Here is an 18,587-nt window from a genome sequence, read left to right as displayed (position 1 = left end):
ATTGAATTGATTGTGGAAGTGGCAGTCCAGACAGTTGTCAAAAAATGCAAGAAATGGCATGAGGAACACCCAAAACTAACAATAGACAAACACATTTAGAGTCTCATGCATTGTGAATATTTTTGAAACACATGTAAATACCTTATAAAAAAAAGGCATCCCTAGTGCATGACGCTCCGACTTTAAGAGAGTCATTTCTATACGAAATATTAGGGCCCGTTCTCTTTACATTTCAATTTTCAGTTTTGAGTTTTGAATTTATTTTCAATTTTATATTTTGATAATCTATTTTTAGAAAACTAAAAACGCCTTCTATTTGTCATTCTGAAAAACTGTTTCTCAAAACAGAAAACTAGAAAACGCATTCTGTTTAAAATTTTGAGAATAATTTTTTAATGACATTTTATTCAATAAATTTGATTATTCAGTAAATTAGAACTATTTAATATTAATATATTATTAAAAAATATAGGAACATAGGAACATAGGAACATTAACATGCAAAGCTATGGAAGTGGTGGATGTGATGATTAGGAGAAAAATTAATATTATGTGCCTTCAAGAGACGAGATGGGTAGGGAAAAAAGCAAAAACTTTATCAGAAGCTGGATATAAAATATGGTACACAGGAACTGATCGAGCAAAAAATGGAATGGAGATTATTATGGATAAAAGCTTAATAGATGAGGTAGTGGATGTAAAGAGAATGGGGGATAGGATTATTATGGTGAAGATTAGTCTAGGAAGAATGACTATGAATATCTTTAGTACATATGCACCACAAGCGGGGTTAGGTGATGAGATAAAAGCAAAATTCTGGGAAGACCTAGAGGGACTCATACAAATGATACCAAGAGGAGAGAAAGTGATTATAGGAGGTGACTTAAATGGGCACGTGGGTAGAGACGGAAACGGATATAGAGAGGTACACGGAGGGTATGGATTCGGGGAAATTAATAATGAGGGTAAATCTATCCTAGATTTTGCTATGGCATATGGGCTCATTATAACCAATACTAGGTTCAAAAAACGGGACGAACACTTAATCACATATAAAAATATCACCTCAAGCACCCAAATAGATTACTTCCTCATGAGACAAGAGGATCGGTTATGTTGTAGGAATTGTAAGGTGATACCGGGAGAGTGTTTGACTACTCAACATAGACTTCTAGACGTAAGAAATTGGAAGAGAAAAAATCATATAAAACAAAATCCAAGAATCAGGTGGTGGAATTTAAAAGGGGAGAAACAACTAATCTTTAAAGAAAAATTAAGGGGTAGAAGGAATGGAATGGAGAAAGACAGACAAACCAAATGTGAAAAGAAATGGCTAATGCTCTGAGAAGCACGGCAAATGTAGTCCTTGGAGAGACAAATGGTAGAGCCTCTAACCTTAAGGAGTCTTGGTGGTGGAATGAAGAGGTATAATTGAAAATTAAAAATAAGAAAACTTGCTATAAGGTAGTATATCAATGCAACAATGAAGAAAATCAAAAAAATTATAAAGAATCAAAAAAGGCAGCAAAAAGAGCTGTTAGTGAAGCAAGGTCAAAAGCATATGACAATCTATATAAACGACTTGATACAAAAGATGGAGAAAGGGATATATATAAATTAGCTAAAGTAAGAGAAAGAAAAACACGGGATTTAAATCAAGTGAAATGCATAAAAGATGACAATCAAAATGTTTTAGTAAATGAGGGAGCGATTAAGGAGAGATGGAAGGAGTATTTCACAAAATTATTCAATGATGGTGGTGACACAAGAGTTAGGTTGGGACATCTTAGTAACTCCGAAGGGAATGTGAGCTACACATTCTATCGATGCATAAGTTCAAATGAAATAAGGCAAGCTTTAAAAAAGATGAGAAATCATAAGGCAATGGGACCAGATAATATACCAATAGAAGCATGGAAATGCATGGGAGAAGAGGGCATCTCCTGGCTAACGCAACTATTTAACGCCATCCTTAAATAAAAAAAGATGCCAGATGAGTGGAGGAAGAGTACTTTGGTTCCTATATACAAGAACAAAGGAGATGTTCAAAACTGTGAAAATTATAGAGGAATTAAGTTAATGAGTCATACCATGAAACTCTGGGAGAGAGTAATAGAGCAGAGGCTCAGAAAGGAAACAAAGGTGTCAGAAAATCAGTTTGGTTTCATGCCTGGTAGGTCAACAATAGAAGCTATATATTTACTGAGGCGTCTAATGGAAAGGTATCGAGATCATCAGAAGGACCTACATATGGTGTTTATAGATCTAGAAAAGGCCTATGATAGGGTCCCTAGAGAAGTATTATGGAGGGTTTTAAAGAAGAAATTAGTCAAAATAGCCTATATACAAGCCCTTAAGGACATGTATCATGGTATAGAGACAAGGGTCAGAACATGCGGAGGGGATACTGAACCATTTACAACTACAATAGGACTGCATCAAGGTTCTGCACTAAGTCCATACTTATTTGCCCTAGAAATGGATGAACTCACTAAAGATATTCAGACAGATGTGCCATGGTGTATGCTATTTGTAGACGACATAGTGTTGGTGGATGAAACAAAAGAAGGAGTGAACACTAAGCTTGAGTTGTGGAGAAACAATTTAGAATCTAAGGGATTTAAATTAAGTAGAAAGAAAACAGAATATATGGAATGCAAATTTAGTAAAAATGCAAGAGTGGATGATGCTATAATAAAATTAGAAGACCAAATCTTACAAAGAAAAGACCATTTTCGATATTTGGGATCAGTGATTCAAAAAGATGGAGAAATCCACGAGGATGTCGCACATAGAATTAAGGCAGGTTGGCTAAAATGGAGAAATGCATCGGGGGTGTTATGTGATGGTAAAATCCCATTAAAATTGAAAGGAAAATTTTATAGGACAGCTATAAGACCAGTCTTGCTATATGGCTCAGAATGTTGGGCAGTCAAATACCAGCATGAGCAAAAGACGAGTGTAGTGGAGATGAGAATGTTAAGATGGATGTGCGGGCATACAAGAAAGGATAAAATTAGAAATGAAGTTATTTGTAATAAGGTAGGAGTAGTGCCAATCGAGGAGAAGATGAGAGAGACTAGACTAAGATGGTTTGGTCATGTGAGAAGGAGACTAAGAGACGCTCCTGTGAGGAGAGTTGATGAAATGGAACAATTAGTCACAAAAAGAGGTAGAGGTAGACCCAAGAAGACTTTGGGAGAGACATTAAAATTTGATATGAAATATATGGATCTAAATGAGGATATGACAAAAGACAGAAATACATGGAAGTCTAGAATTCATGTAGCCGACCCCACATAGTGAGATAAAGGCTGGATATGTTGTTGTTGTTATATACATTTTAAAGTTAGTGAATCTTGCAACATTTTTTCTCGTTACAAGAATAAAATACGAATAAATAAATAAATTGACTTGGCAAAAAAATAGCCAAACTTTAAAGTTTGATTTGTAAACAAGCCGAGCTTGAACTCAGCAAAGATTGCCTCGTTAGCTTGCGAGGTGGCTTGATTAGAGGCTCGTGAGCAGGTCCGATAAAAGTTTGTGATTAGATATAATAATATATGTATGTATAATATATTAGATATATATTTTATAAATATATTATTTAACATACATACCTATTATTATTATTATTATTATATCATTTATTAAATTATATATTATACATATTATTATTAATTTTCCCCCCACTTTTCTCTCCCTCTCTGATCCTCTCTCTGCCCAAGAAACCCACTCCCTCCCCCTAAGAAACACGCCCACTTGTTCTCTCTTCTCTTCTTCCCTTCCTTGGCCGCCCATTGCTCTTCTTCTCTAGTCCTCTTCCCTTCGCCGTCTTCCTCTCGCCATCGTCGTTGCCTTACCTCTTGTTGCTGCCTCTTCTTCTTCAGCCCTCTTCTGTTCACCACCTTTCTCTCACCGTCACCACCATCTCTTCTTCTCCAGCCCTTTTCCCTTTGCCGCCTTCCTCTTGCCATCACCGTCGCCTTGCCTCTGACCGTCGCCTCACCTCTTGCTATCGCCTCTCCTTTTGCTGCTACCTTGCCCCTCGCCTCTCATCGCTACCTCACCTCTCGCTACCACCTCTCCTCTTGCTGCTACCTTGCCCCTCGCCTCTCGCTACCGACCGCCACAAGAAGAGAGATGGAGGTCAACAACGGCTCGCGGCTATGATGGCAGTGGTGGGGGTGGTTGACGGCCGAGCCTTGAAGAGAAGAGAAGAAAAAGGAGAAGGAAGAGTTGAACCTAGATGTGAGGATGGAGAGTGTTTTCTGTGTTTTGGACTTGAAGAGCTTGTTTTGGCTTAAAACAGCCAAAACGACATTCTAGTGTTTTGAGTTTTGTGTATAAATTTTTTTGTGTTTTGGAAAATGCATTTTGAAAATGGGTAAGTAAATGCGTTTTGAGTGTTTTAGAAAACTGAAAAATTGAAAACGGCCTGAAACAACAAAGAGAACATAGCCTAGAGGCTGTTTTCACAACTCGATCCCATGACCTTCTCTAGTAAAAAGGGAGCAACCTTATGATTGCTACCAAAACTTGCCCTCTCCTTATTGGACACGGGACCTAATATGCAAGATAAAAAACAAGATGGTAGAATTTCACCAGCCAATATAATTTCCAAAGACAACTTACCTCTACCACAAAACTAAAATAAAGTAGGACGAGCCAATAGAGATGTCTTATCATCTAACTTAAGAGCTAATTAAATCTATAGGGTGCATGGTTCAACCCAATATTGGCACTTCTTTTCAAGTGACATTTACTTGTCCAAAGAAAATAAGGAAATCTATGGCTATATTCTTATTTCTTACAAGACTATAAACTAACTCCTATGTTTCAAGAAACCCACATCCTTATAGGCCATAGCCACTAATTTAACCAACCTTTTCAACTTTCCCAGATTCTTTTCATCAGAGCAAATAGCATATTCAAGGAAAAACACAAACTTTTAAAGATGAGCAAACAAGCCAGATCAAATGGAGGAGACAGTGGGATAATCTGGTAACTTTGGGTTAGACAACACTTATGGTGATATTTTGCAATAAATCATGATAATGTAGGAAAAGTGTGGACATCTTTTGTTATAGTCTGGTGACTTTAGAAGTTTGTCATCTTATCTTTCCAGTTTTGAAGTCCAATGGGACTGCCTTATTTGTGAGGGATTCAGGTCCTGGAAGAGTGCAACACCTTGGCATCAAGATTGCAAAGCTAGAAAGAAATATGAGATCTTGTAAGAGTTTAGAAAGTTGTGTTATTAGGTTGAAAGAAATAGGAGTTTCTTACGGGTTTTGAATGGTTGGTTCCGCTTAAGTGCTCAATTGTCCTCTCTGGCTAAGAAAACTCTTCTCATAAAAGCAACAACATTAAAAAGGTATTACTATTGATTTATTTGATTTAAATAGTGCATGGACATTCTACAGCTTCCTAAATAATTCTTGGATTTCCTAATTTACTCAAGATAGTAATGACTATCTCTATACAAACCCAGACGGCAAATTTTCCAGACTCAATAGCAAGAAGCATAACAGATGATTAAGCAAAATTATGAACAAATCTGACTGGATTAAGAGTTCATTACTTCTGCAATCTTTTCTTTTAGCTCATCCTTCTCATTGCATTCAGGGTCTAAATCCTCCTCTTTCAGTGCCATCGTAATCAACTCCAGCAGTGGAGCTGGGTCGCTTAATTGTATTGCATTAAAGTGAGCAAACCGACGCAGGACTTGCTGATACATGAGCTCTTTGCTGAGAATGCATAAAAGCAAAGAAAAAGAGAGAATCAATAACTAATGCAACAACCAACCACACATCTAAGAAACATTTAGAAGTGAAAAATCCAGAATAAATGCTCCCAAAACCATTTTTGAACGAGGCAAACAGCTTCGGAAACTGCAATTTGGTGGGTCCATCTTGCAGAAAATTATGTGACAGTAAAATTCAAGAAGCATTGTTTTCAAGAAACATTGATAAGAGAGTATAAATTTAGGTTTGTTTTCACTTTAAGAGCAAGACAACAGCATCTTTACCTCAAGTTCACTACATTGGCAAGATACAACTGAGTATTATGTTGAAGCAAAGCAAACACATCATCTGCCATCCCAATATATGTGCAGTGTCTCACAATGTCCAGTAGAACTACAGAGGCATGCATGAGCAGAAGAATTCACAAAATTGTCCAATTCTAAGAAGACTTTTCATTCTCAACACAACAAATTTGGTAAAACTAACCAGAATGACAATTTTTTTCAATGTCATCAATAAGTTCCTCAATGCTAGTGAGATCTGAAGATTCCTTTGGATTCCTCCTTTGTCGGATAGATGACCTGCAGTTAGATGTTGCCATATAATTATAAAATGGAACTAGGCAACTACAATGGAAAATGAGTTAACGTTAAATGAAAATAACTTTTGCATGGGTGTAAGTATAATAATACTGTGATGTATGGCCCTGTAACTATATATGTAATGCCTATACTGCCTGATATTTCAGTTTGAGCATTCACTATACTTTTACTTGTCAATTATTGTATTTTTGTACTGTGTAGAATATTATCTTTCAAGAAGGATAATGTTTGCATGTAACAATGCAATTTTCTTGATACTTTTGAAGTTTATCATCTTATGCTTCCATAATCTACCAATTCCAGGTTTTCGTACCATATACATTTGAAGAACTGCTTAGCCATCAAATATTAGAAGGCAAGTTCAATTGTACAATAGACACAAAATTTACCAAAGGGAATTCCAAAAGAGACTAGTACATAATACAAAAAATTGCCTATTATAAGCTTTCACATTACTGCTACTACTAGAGAGACAACCCTAAAGCACTAGCCTTCAAAGATTACCCATGTCTTCCTTGAACAAGGATGTCTAATGAAGATAAGAAAATACGAAATATAAACAAATATCCAGAAAATAAAGGTCACAAGTCTTGATAACCACCCCAAGACAAACCCTGGAATTCATGACAAAAGATCAGAATATTTTCAACACTAGAAGTATTGGGGTGATTACTAAATCCACAGGCAGGGCTTCCTAGATGAAACAAGCTTATTAACAAATTGAGAATATATGCTAAGAGCATAAAATAATAATAATATAAAGCAATAATTGTGAGATTCAAAACTAAAGCCCTGTTATTTGTTATCTAATTACTAAAGGTGACAAACAATAGTTGCCAGAATCGTAGTACGAGGTCAAGGATGGGTACGTAACTTAGTATAATAGGTTGTCTATAGGGGTAGGCTTAGTCTTTACGCTATTTAGGGTCATGGTATGTTTTGAACTTTTACTTGGGTTGATATTAAATTTATACTAATCCAATTATATATCTTGTTTTTTTATAATAAAAACTAATACTTTTATTAATGTTTTAAAATTATCTTGGAATCATTTGTCCTCTATTTTGGTGTTGTGTCCATTGAGTCCTTCAATGATATAACAATTAATATTATTTTAATGAAAAAAAACAACAAAAAAGAACATTAAGAATTGCAAAAGTCAAACAAAAGTTGGAGCAAGGAACAACATGAAAATCTTTGAAAAGGAAACAAAATTGCTAACTATTGCAGAATAGTCGCCCAAGGAGGTTTGCTTGCTTTAGAAGAAATTGTCGAAAAAAACAGGTTACCGGAGGTAAGGCCCATGTGCCCACATGCAACTTGGCTGCCAACAAGTGAGCTTAACAAGCAATAGGTCATTGGCAAGTGACGTGTCCGATGGACCTACGACCACCAACGACAAGCTCAACCCTCTCCTATCTAAGTGAGAGTGCTTTCGTATTAACAAAATAAGAGGATCTTTGATGACAAATCATGATAAAAGCCTAAATCTTTCATAAACCTAGTTGAAGGTCTAGATTGCCAAAAATGGCAATACAACTTGAGACCTAGAGCAATTTGGGTTGTACCACTCCTCATCCCACAAATCTGGCTTCTATGTGCCAAGAGCATATTGTTGGATGGAATTAAGGAGCTGAAGACAAGAAGACTTTCAGCTAAAGAAGGAGTCTAGTAGATATGGATAAATTAGAGTATATAATATTAAATTTATATAGTGTAAATCTTGTTGTAAAGTTGGATTTAATTCCTAAGTTTTAAGCGATAGCTTTTCTATTTTTTAGGGGATAGATATTCTAAATCTTCAACTATTTTCTAGGAGGAAGAATAGGATCCTAAATTGTATATAAACTCCTCTCGTGAGTTCCATTAATTTATTCAAGTCTTTAATCTTTCTAAGACTTGCTTCATGGTATCAGAGCCTTGTTCCAATTTTCTATAATCAGTAGTTCATTAGCTACAGTTGAGAACATGGTAGATCATCATCAGAATCCTACTCTAACTGAGGCATCGGCCACAAGCTCTTCGAGTGTTCTTCCTCATCCTCCTTATGCAGCAAGTTATTCCAATAGTCCGATTGATCATCATCCACTACAAATCACTTACCATAAACTAAATGGGAGTAACTTTAGGGAGTGGTCTCAATATGTGATGTTGGTTATCAAAGGGAAAGGAAAACCTGGTTACTTAATTGGGGCTATTCCTTCTCCATCAACGACAGCAACCACATATGGTGTTTGGGAGGCTGAAAACTCCACCATAATGGCCTGACTAATAAACTCAATGGAGCCTAAGATTGGTAGGGCTTATCTATTTTATAAAATTGCAAAAGAGGTGTGGGATTCGGTCCAAGAGATGTACTCGGACCTGGAGAATTCATCCAAATGTTTTGAGATCCGATTTGCCATCAAAACAACCCCCCAAGGTACTTTAACTGTTACTGTTACTGATTATTTTAATCTTTTGATTGAGCAATGGAATGAGATGGATATTTTCTACACTGTTAATTGGAAGTGCTCAGAAGATCGTGATCTATACAATAAAATGATTGAAAAGGATAGGGTGTTTGATTTTCTCCATGGGTTGAATCCAGAATTGGATGAAGTTAGAGAGAGGATATTGGAGACAAAGCCCTTGCCCTGCCTCAATGAGGCTTTTTTGGAAGTAAGAAGGGAAGAGAGCAGACGCAGGGTAATGTTAAATCAGCAAAATGAAGTTGCTATGACCAACCAAAACTTAGCTCTTGTTACATTTACACGGGAGGAATCTCTACCAAAGAATCCAGGGAGGGACAAACAGTGGTGTGACCATGACAAGAAGCCTTACCATACTAAGGAGAATTGCTGGAAACTCCATGGCAAACCAGTCAACTAGAAGCCACGAAACAAGGAGCCTGCACGATCAGCTTATGTGGCAGTAGTACCAACAGAAGCTGGGAAAAATACCAATTTGAATCTGATTGAGGATCATATTCAAGCCTTGTATAGGCTCCTTTAACCAAGGTATAGCATCCTCCAGTCGTCCTAAGGCATCTACTACAATTCAAGGTAATTTTTCCTACTCTTTAGTTTCAAAAAGGCTTCCTAAGAATGTTTGGATAGTAGACACTGGTGCATCCGATCATATGGCTAATTCAGCCTCTTACATGAGAGAATATATACCATGTACTACCTCTATTGATATCTCTATGGCCGATGGAACTACTTCTCTTGTTATGGGGTTTGGGATTATTTGTATTTTTGGACTAAAGTTGAAATCAGTCCTACATGTCCCTAGTTTACAATGTAACTTATTATTAGTCCATAAGATTACTCAAGATATGAACTGTTACGTCACTTTCTTTCCATCCTATTGCTTGTTTCAGGACCAAGCCTTGGAGAGGATGATTGGCAATGCTAGGGCAAGAGATGACTTATACTACTTAAAAGAGGATACATCAGTTTCTGCAGCAAATAAGGCTGGTTTAACAGTCACTACTAATGCCAAAATGCTTTTATGGCATAAAAGATTAGGACATCCAAGTTTTCCCTACTTACAATTTTTCTACCATCAGTTTTTCATCAATAAAAATCAGAATTTTGCATGTGAGCCGCGCACCCTTGCTAAACAAACTCGGGCCTCTCATCCTATTCAATCTTATAAACCATCTACTCCTTTCCATTTAATTCACAGCGATATTTGGGGACCATCTAAACACCCAAATATTTCTGGTTCTCGATGGTTTATTACGTTCATTAATGATCACACTAGGGCTTGTTGGGTCTACCTAATGCAAAAAAATCAGAAGCCAGTTTTATCTTCAAGAAATTTCATAAATTGATCTTGAATATGTTTAACCTCCATTCACATCCTTCGAACAGATAATGGTCAAGAATATTTCTCTCATGACCTTACAAACCATCTCTTTGAACATGGTATTTATCATCAAAGCTCATGTCCTTATACACCACAACAGAATGGCATTGCAGAAAGAAAAAATAGGCACATCTTAGAGGTGGCCTGAGCAATGATGTTTACTACCAATGTTCCCTATTTTTACTGGGGAGAAGCTGTGCTTACAACAACTTATTTAATTAACCGCCTCCCTTCCAAACCCTTGGGTTTTAAAACTCCTCTTGATCTTCTTTGTCAGTCCTTCCCAAAAACTGTGTTCCCTAATTCTATTTCTCCTAAGATCTTTGGTTGTGTTGTGTACATACACAACCACAGTCCTTCCCGTACCAAACTTGACCCAAAGGCCATCAAATGCATTTTTATTGGGTATTCTCCTTCCAAAAATGTTATAAGTGTTATTGTCCTAACACTCAAAAGATCTCTGTGACCACCGATGCTACATTTTATGAAGATCTCTCCTTTTACCAATCATCTGGTCATCCTACTGTCAATTAGCCCTCTCCTTCCCAATTACTCTCCATTGATCATCTTCTGCTAGTATGCTCTCAAGGGGGAGAATTACCACCTGATAACATCCTGGCACAACAATCTCCATCTTCTTCCCTTTCTTCCTCCTCTTCTTCCCTTATGCCGAATGCAACCATCTTTCCTAAACCCATGTCCTATTCTGGTGCTGATAATCTACCTACCACATAGCTTAAGGGCTGATGATCCTTTATTGGTGTACTCAAGACGTCCTCTGCCTAAACATTGCTAGTCATCACTTCCAGAAGCTGGTCCATCAAAGGACAACTTGAAAAAGGATGAGACAGAAACTGACCAGCCTGCCAGTGGCCAAGTGTCATGAACCTAGGTTTTAGCCTAGGGTTGGAATGACAATCGAAAGGAGTTGATGAATAGAATCAAGAACAAAATATTTGAGAGGAAGAAATGGACGGAAATGGGAAAGAATGTAGAGAGAAATGAGGGAGGGAAGTAGAGAGAAATTGAGAGGGAGATTGTAGAGAAATTATAAAGAGAGAATCAGATTTCATTCATTTAATCAAGCATAATCATCTCCTCTTACAATGGTCTTTTTATAGGCATAGGTAGCCCCTTAACTAATTTTTAACAGCACCCATGTGCTCCTAACAAACAACCAAATATCTTCTAACAAACTAATATAAGCCTATTACAATACTACCCTTTTATTATATCTCTATCATAATATTACCCTTCTAATCCTCTTAGGGACATAACAATTTCCCCCCCTTGAAATGTTTCTTGTCTCAAGAAATTTATTACCACCCAACCGTTGCTTCTTTATCCAATGCCCATCTTCACCCAATGGTTTCTTCTTCGCTTTTCCTTCTTCTTATCTTGTTTTTCACTTTTCTTTTGCCTTCTCTTTTCTTTCTCCTCAACAACAACAGCATTATGGCTTGCTGCCACACCAATGGAAACATGAATGAGCAAAACATCAAGGATCTCGATCCCTTCAAGAAAGAAGTCCTTCCCTTTCTTCCTTTCATCTTGTTTCGCTTTATCCTTCTGCGTCCTCCATTGCTCCAGATACACCGTCAATCCTACAACCCCATCCTCCAACTCTTCGGGCCGCAATGTTAACTTTGCTTTGTCTTGCGTGCTCGTGCCAATGACATACATGTGGGATGTTCCAAGCAAGGTGCCCAATGCAATTCTTTGTTCCTTCTCTTTAGACTCCTTATTTTGCTGTTTCAGGAGATCAATGGCATTAGGAGTCTCAGCACTAATGGTAGTGCTTGAGAGACTGTCCATTGATTGAGTGTCATCCTCCACTTTCTCCTCCCCAATCTTTCTTCCATGTACTCCTCAGCCTTCTCCATAGCCAAGACCAAGCGAGTAGTATGTTTAGACCCTTTTATATCTTCAGTAGGGGCCTCCTCTAGTGGAAATACTTTTACTTGCTGGTAGCTAGAGTACACCAAGGATTTACCTTCAGCAAGGCTGTCCTCCTTTGGCTGCTCCACTTTAAGGAATTCCTCCTTGTTAAAATTTCCATGATAGTCATCAAAGTATTCCACTGGAAAGTTGTAATGATACTTCTTAATAAGTATCATCGTAAATTCTTGCAACTTCTCGCGAAACATTCGACCGAATTCCTTGCACTTTTCATGTATCACACTCCTTGTTTCCTTGTCAACTTGGCTAATCTCCTTCTCAAAATCCTTTCCCCATGTTTGATGCTGCTGGTCAACTGAAAATGCAACCCTTTTTGGCTGCCATTGAGGCTCCATTCCTACTGACAATGAAGCATTCTGCTTCATGTATGCACTGCCTCCCCTAGCTTCATGAGTAGGACACCCCACTGAAAATGCAGCACTGTTCCGCTGCAATTGAGGCTGCTTTCTTGCATGAAAATTACCCACTGAAAATGCAACATCATTCGACTGCAATTGAAACCCCATTTGTTTCATGTGTGCCATGCTTCCCATGGTCGACATCTCATGGACAGGACACTTGGAAGACCAAGGGATAGGGGTTCTATACATACTGCTCTTCACTGATTTGCTGCTATTAGTCATTGAACTTCTAATCACTGAAATTGTTTACCCCTGCCTCCAATTCGGATCTGTCGGAATTGCCGGACCTCATTGGAATCTGCTTCGCACTTCCAAGTTCAACCTTAGCTATCAGCCCAAGCTCAATCAATTCATCGAAGTTGCCGAAAACACCATCAGACCAGCCAAGCCAAGTCGCTTTCAAGCCTTCACAACTTGGATTTTAACTATGGAAACTGATTTCCTTGTCTTCAACTCAAATCAAAATCGCAGCTAAAGAACAGCTACTACCCAATCACCGTCCAGGGCTCCCAGCACAATTTGCAATCGTTTTTTTTATTCCAAAATCTTTAGGATACACTGCCAGTTCAATCGCTACGTCCACTGCTGAGTCCAAATCACCACACCCACTGTATCGAGACACTCCAGATTCGATTCCGAGATTCAACCAAAAATCTCTTGGTTGTTTCTCGGTCTTGAACGCCAAACGCACCAGAATATTGGAATTGCGCCAGATCTCTAGGAATCGCCTTTGAAGTGAGTCTCGTCCTCGCCTTAAACAACCCGACTCGCCTTCGACACTGCTACTTGAATTCGCTAGACGATGCGCAACTGCAGGCCACGAGCTTCCGGGAACACATTTGATGGATTCCCTCACCAATTGCGAGTGTTATCTATTTGCGATGCTTCAAGTATGCTCGCCTATCGACCCACTCCAATCGCAAACGCTCCTCTGTACTGATTGATGATGGGCTCTTCTGATCCAAATGAGCAGCACACCGTTGAGCCCCAATCGGATTCGCCTTCAGATCGGAATCGCAATTGCAGCGACTCGGAAAATATAGCAGCGAATCAACCTGCTGCTTCGGAATTCAATAGTCGAACTTTCCGCTTTTCTTCCACAACCGAGGTCGCCTTTCTTGATCGAACAACACTTCCGAATTTTTCAAGCCGAGAGCCACTCCTCTGTCGGACTAATTGGAATCGAATTTGCTCCACCTAACGTTCACACCCACTGTCATTGAACGACTCAATTGTTCGATTAATTCCACCGTTGCTTCTGGTTTTCGAAGTCGTCTTCAAAGTTTGATAACCAATCTTGCTTGCGTTGGACAGTAGCCGTCCATTCCCGTCGGAAATTAATCAACAAGAAAAACCGCCGAGGAACGATGCTCTGATACCATTTGTCATGAACCTAGGGTTTAGTCTAGGGTTGGAATGACAATCGAAAGGAGCTAATGAATAGAATCAAGAACAGAATATTTGAGAGGAAGAAATGGATAGAAATGGGAAAGAATGTAGAGAGAAATGAGGGAGGGAAGTAGAGAGAAACTGAGAGGGAGATTGTAGAGAAATTGTAAAGAGAGAATCAGATTTCATTCATTTAATTCAAGCATAATCATCTCCTCTTATAATGGCCTTTTTATAGACATAGGTAGCCCCTTAACTAATTTATAACAGCACCCATGTGCTCCTAACAAACAACCAAATATCTTCTAACAAACTAATATAACCCTATTACAATACTACCCTTTTATTATATCTCTATCACAATATTACCCTTCTAATCCTCTTAGCGACATGACACCAAGCTGATCTTGATTGGGCTATGCCAATTGCTCTAAGGAAGAGGGTAAGATCATGTGTAAAGTACCCTATGATTAATCATTTGTCTTATTCTAAATTGTCTCCCCAGTTCAAAGGTTTTGTGGCACAAATTGACAGCATTCGAGTACCAAAAAATGTTCAAGAAGCTATGAGTGATCCCAAATGGAAGAATGTTGTTATGGAGGAAATGAACGCTCTTATTAAAAACAGTACTTGGGATGTTGTTACATTACCTTCTAACCAAAAAGTAATAGGATGCAGATGGGTTTTTTCAATGAAGCATAATGCTGATGGAAGTGTGGAACGATACAAGGCCAAGTTGGTAGCCCAAGGTTTCACACAAACCTATGGGATTTACTATGAAGAAACCTTTGCTCCAGTGGCAAAGCTTAACTCTATTCGGGAACTAATCTCTCTTGCTGTTAATTTGGACAGGCCCCTCTTTCTATTTGACATTAAAAATGCCTTTTTAAATGGTGACTTGGATGAGGATATTTACATGAAGATGCCTCCCAGTTTTGAACAAGGTGATGGTTATGATACAATGTGCAAGCTAAAGAAATCCTTGTATGGACTTAAACAATCCCAACAAGCATGGTTCAAGAAGTTTAGTATGACTCTAAACCGGGTAGGATATAAGCAAGGACAAGCTGATCATACCTTGTTTATAAAACACACGGCAAAAGGAAAGAAAGTTATATTAATTGTGTATGTTGATATTATTGTGACAGGAGATGATTTGCAGGAAATTGAGAGCTTAAAACAGCGAATTAAGGGCAGAATTTGAGGTAAACGACCTAGGAATCATGAGATATTTCATAGGAATGGAAGTTGCTAGGAGCAAGGAAGGCTTTTTCATCTCACAACGAAAGTATACTTTAGATTTACTAAAGGATACAGGTATAACGGGATGTAGGCCAGCTGGAACTCCCTTAGAGAAGGGCTGGAAAAATGATGAGGAAGGAAAGGATATTCCTGTAGACAAGAAAAGGTACCAAAGATTAGTTGGAAGGGTCATATATTTGTCACTAACAAGACCCAACATAGCCTATGCAATCAGTGTGATAAGGCAGTATATGCATTCTCCTACTCAAAAACACTTACAAGTAGTGTTTCGTGTTCTTAGGTATTTAAAAGGAACACCTGAAAAGGGCCTATTATTCCGGAAGACCAATGAAAGAGGGATAGAAGGCTTTGTGGATGCTAATTGGGTAGGATCTCGTGAGGATAGTAGGTCAACCTCAAGCTATTGTACTAAGCTATGGGGCAATGTGGTGACGCGAAGGAGCAAAAAACAATCAGTGGTGGCTCACAGCAGTGTTGAAGCTGAATTCCGAGCCATAGCTCATGAAATTTGTGAAGTAATTTGGTTGGAAAGACTGATGGAAGATCTAGGGATACCCTTAACCAACCAAGGTTTATAGTGATAGCAAATCAGCTATCAGCATTGTAAAGAATCCAATCCAGTATGACCGAATAAAGCGCGTGAGGATAGACCGAAGTTTTATAAAGAGAGAGATAGAAGGAGGGATCAGTTTGTTCTATATTCCTACAAAAAACCAGATAGCCGATGTTCTCACAAAGGTAGTTGCAAGACCGAGCTTTGAAGAGTTAATTGGCAAGCTGGGAATGACGTGCATCTATTCACCAGCTTGAGGGGGAGTGTTGGACGGAATTAAGGAGCCGAAGACAAGAAGACTTTCAACTAAAGAAGGAGTCTAGTAGATATGGATAAATTAGAGTATATAATATTAAATTTATATAGTGTAAATCTTGTTGTCAAGTTGGATTTAATTCCTAAGTTTTGGGAGATAGCTTTTCTATTTTTTAGGAGATAGATATTCTAAATCCTCTCCTATTTTCTACGAGGAAGAATAGGATCCTAAGCTGTATATAAACTCCTCTCGTGAGTTCCATTAATTTATTCCAGTCTTTAATCTTTCTAAGACTTGCTTCACATATGACTAAAAGAAATAAATGGTGATGGTTATTTGGATATTAACTAGTTTAGCCTGCATCTATTGTGTATTCACATATGGCAGGATTTAGAACTACGTCTGCATCAAATGAAAATAATAAAATTGAAATAAATTTAACTCCTCCTAGTGGGATTAAGGCATGGCATTGTTGTTGTTGTTGAACTAAATTTAACTCCTACCTCACAGATGTCAAACTAGAACTCTGCTCATAATTGCTAGGAGGCTTAACTTGCAAGTAGGCATGCAGTCTTCCAGCAGGATCCTGAGAATCTGTTCGTACCATTTTGTTGACTGGAACTTTTTGCGATTTTATCCCTGTAAAGATGATGCAGTAAAACTGGATAAATGAAATTGACAATCAATTATTATTTTCTAATGATCTTCTAAAAGATGAATCTAGCCCAATGGAAAAAGAAAGGACCCTTCATGCCAGAAGCTGAGGCATTCATTGAGGAATCTTTGGTTGTAGCCACAGGACTCGATGAAGTGGGATCTACCACCTGTCTCATGCATGCAACAAGAGATATCAAAGAGGTAAACAACTTAAAGCGGGCTTCCCTCCCAGTGGGAAAAGAAGAAAAAGAAAAAGGCAAAACAAAAATAGTGAAGAGGTACAGGTTTATCTAAGATGCAGGCATAGTTGTCAAAGGCGCGCCTAGGTGTGATGTAATTCCTCAATTATGATTGATCTGCAAGTGAAAGTCATTCCCCAGGCCTCCTAAATAATGTGCAAGGCTCACAGAGGCACAGCTATGCATGCCTCATCACCACTGAGGCACAATGCCATGCTTGAGGCCCTGCCTAGGTGCACGAGGCGAATTCCTTGTATATATAGGTGTATTAAAACCCTATTTTTTGTCCATTTGTCATCTTAGATATTATTTATTGTTGATGTGATTGCATATTCTTCCACATCAGTGAGAGGCAAACATAGAGGTGTAAGCTGGAGGTCTGCTAGATCTCCCACTTGCCGAGATCCTTTGGTAGTGATGTTTACTCACTAGAGAACTACTCACATTTGCATTGTGCTTCAATTTTGTTTCTTTCTTCTAATTTCTTTTGCAATTTAGAAGAAACTAATTCTATGTTGTGATTGTTTTTCAATGTGGGTTCTACTCTAATTTTTTTCTTTCTTCTAATGTCTGTTACAATTTAAAAGAAACTAATTGCTAAGAAATAAATGGTTTCATTGTGTGCTCTACCCACTTTTTTTCTCTCAACTAATTTCTTTTGCAATTTAAAGGAAGCTACTTGTTTTCCAAATTGTTTTTACTGTGTGTTCTGCTGTAATTTTTTATTTTTTCTTCTAATTACAAAAGAAATTAGAAGAAACTAACAATTTTCTGATAATTGTTTTTTGTAGTGTGTTTTGCTACAATTTTTTCTCACCTTTAATCTTTTTTGCAGTTAGAATAAACTAATTACAAAATAAACTAATAGTTTGTCTGCAATATATTAGTTGTTAATATAGGGTTGGTTATTTGTCATTTATGATTTAATGAGTTTGCATCTACCTCCTCTTAGGTACATATTGAGTATTAAGTATTTTATCAGCATTGGGTGCCAGAGGCTTGCACTTCACCTTGCGCCTCGCACCTAGGCCCCAAGCACTAGTTTGTGCCCCACTGCACCTTTGACAACCATGGTTGCAAGAAGAACTTCAAAAGAGATAATTGCATGTAAATGAACCGACTGCCATGTTCAGTACTCTAATGGAAAATTTGATGTTGATTGGTTTAATACGACATTTTGGTAGTTCCAACTGCATATTTGCCACTACTTCAAACTTCAAATAGACGAGTTCAGGCCAGCTCTTAGGAATAATATTATAGAGTATCCAGTTAGCATTGACTCAGTACTAGGATTTCCTAATTGCAATGCTCAGTCCAGTTAGTGTGCAGGCCTGAAATACCTGGCTAGCCTACAAATTTTTACAACCATTCAAACTTGTAGGCTTGGCTTGGAAGAAAATTAAAAAGCCAGTAGCTCCACCAATCCAGCACAAAGACAGGTCTCATATTTGTCTCTGTTGTGACATTTGTATTAGATTAGATTAAATGTAAACATGTATTTTTTTCTGTATTGCTGCATAATTCTTTTCTGTTTAGGTGTTAGAATTAATTTCTCTTCTAAAGTTTGTTTCTAGAAGGGGCAGCTGTCCTATTAGGTTAGTTAGGTCAGTTGGGCAGGCGGTTATAATCTTGTAACCCACGCCCCTATTCCTTATAAATAGGGTCATGGGAT

At 38.0% G+C, this 18,587-nt stretch overlaps 1 protein-coding gene across 6 annotated transcripts in view; it reads right to left on the bottom strand.

Moving 5' to 3' along the window:
* Positions 1-18,587, bottom strand: part of LOC127807376 (DNA mismatch repair protein MLH1) — an 87,090-nt gene that overhangs the window by 12,146 nt on the left and 56,357 nt on the right. For 3 of the 6 annotated variants that reach the window (XM_052345169.1, XM_052345173.1, XM_052345171.1), the window contains 5 exons: positions 16,765-16,843; positions 16,523-16,658; positions 6,231-6,325; positions 6,029-6,137; positions 5,582-5,747 (listed from right to left, as the gene is read on the bottom strand). In XM_052345169.1, coding sequence (XP_052201129.1) covers positions 5,582-5,747; positions 6,029-6,137; positions 6,231-6,325; positions 16,523-16,658; positions 16,765-16,843 — 585 coding nt within the window. The remainder of the gene's footprint in view (positions 1-5,581; positions 5,748-6,028; positions 6,138-6,230; positions 6,326-16,522; positions 16,659-16,764; positions 16,844-18,587) is intronic. The other 3 variants (XM_052345170.1, XM_052345174.1, XM_052345172.1) reach the window with 1 other exon arrangement.

This window comes from Diospyros lotus, chromosome 8, assembly GCF_014633365.1.
Source record: "Diospyros lotus cultivar Yz01 chromosome 8, ASM1463336v1, whole genome shotgun sequence".
NCBI lineage: Eukaryota > Viridiplantae > Streptophyta > Magnoliopsida > Ericales > Ebenaceae > Diospyros > Diospyros lotus.
The sequence above is the reverse complement of the archived record's forward strand: the minus strand, read 5'-3'. Positions and strand labels throughout refer to the sequence as shown.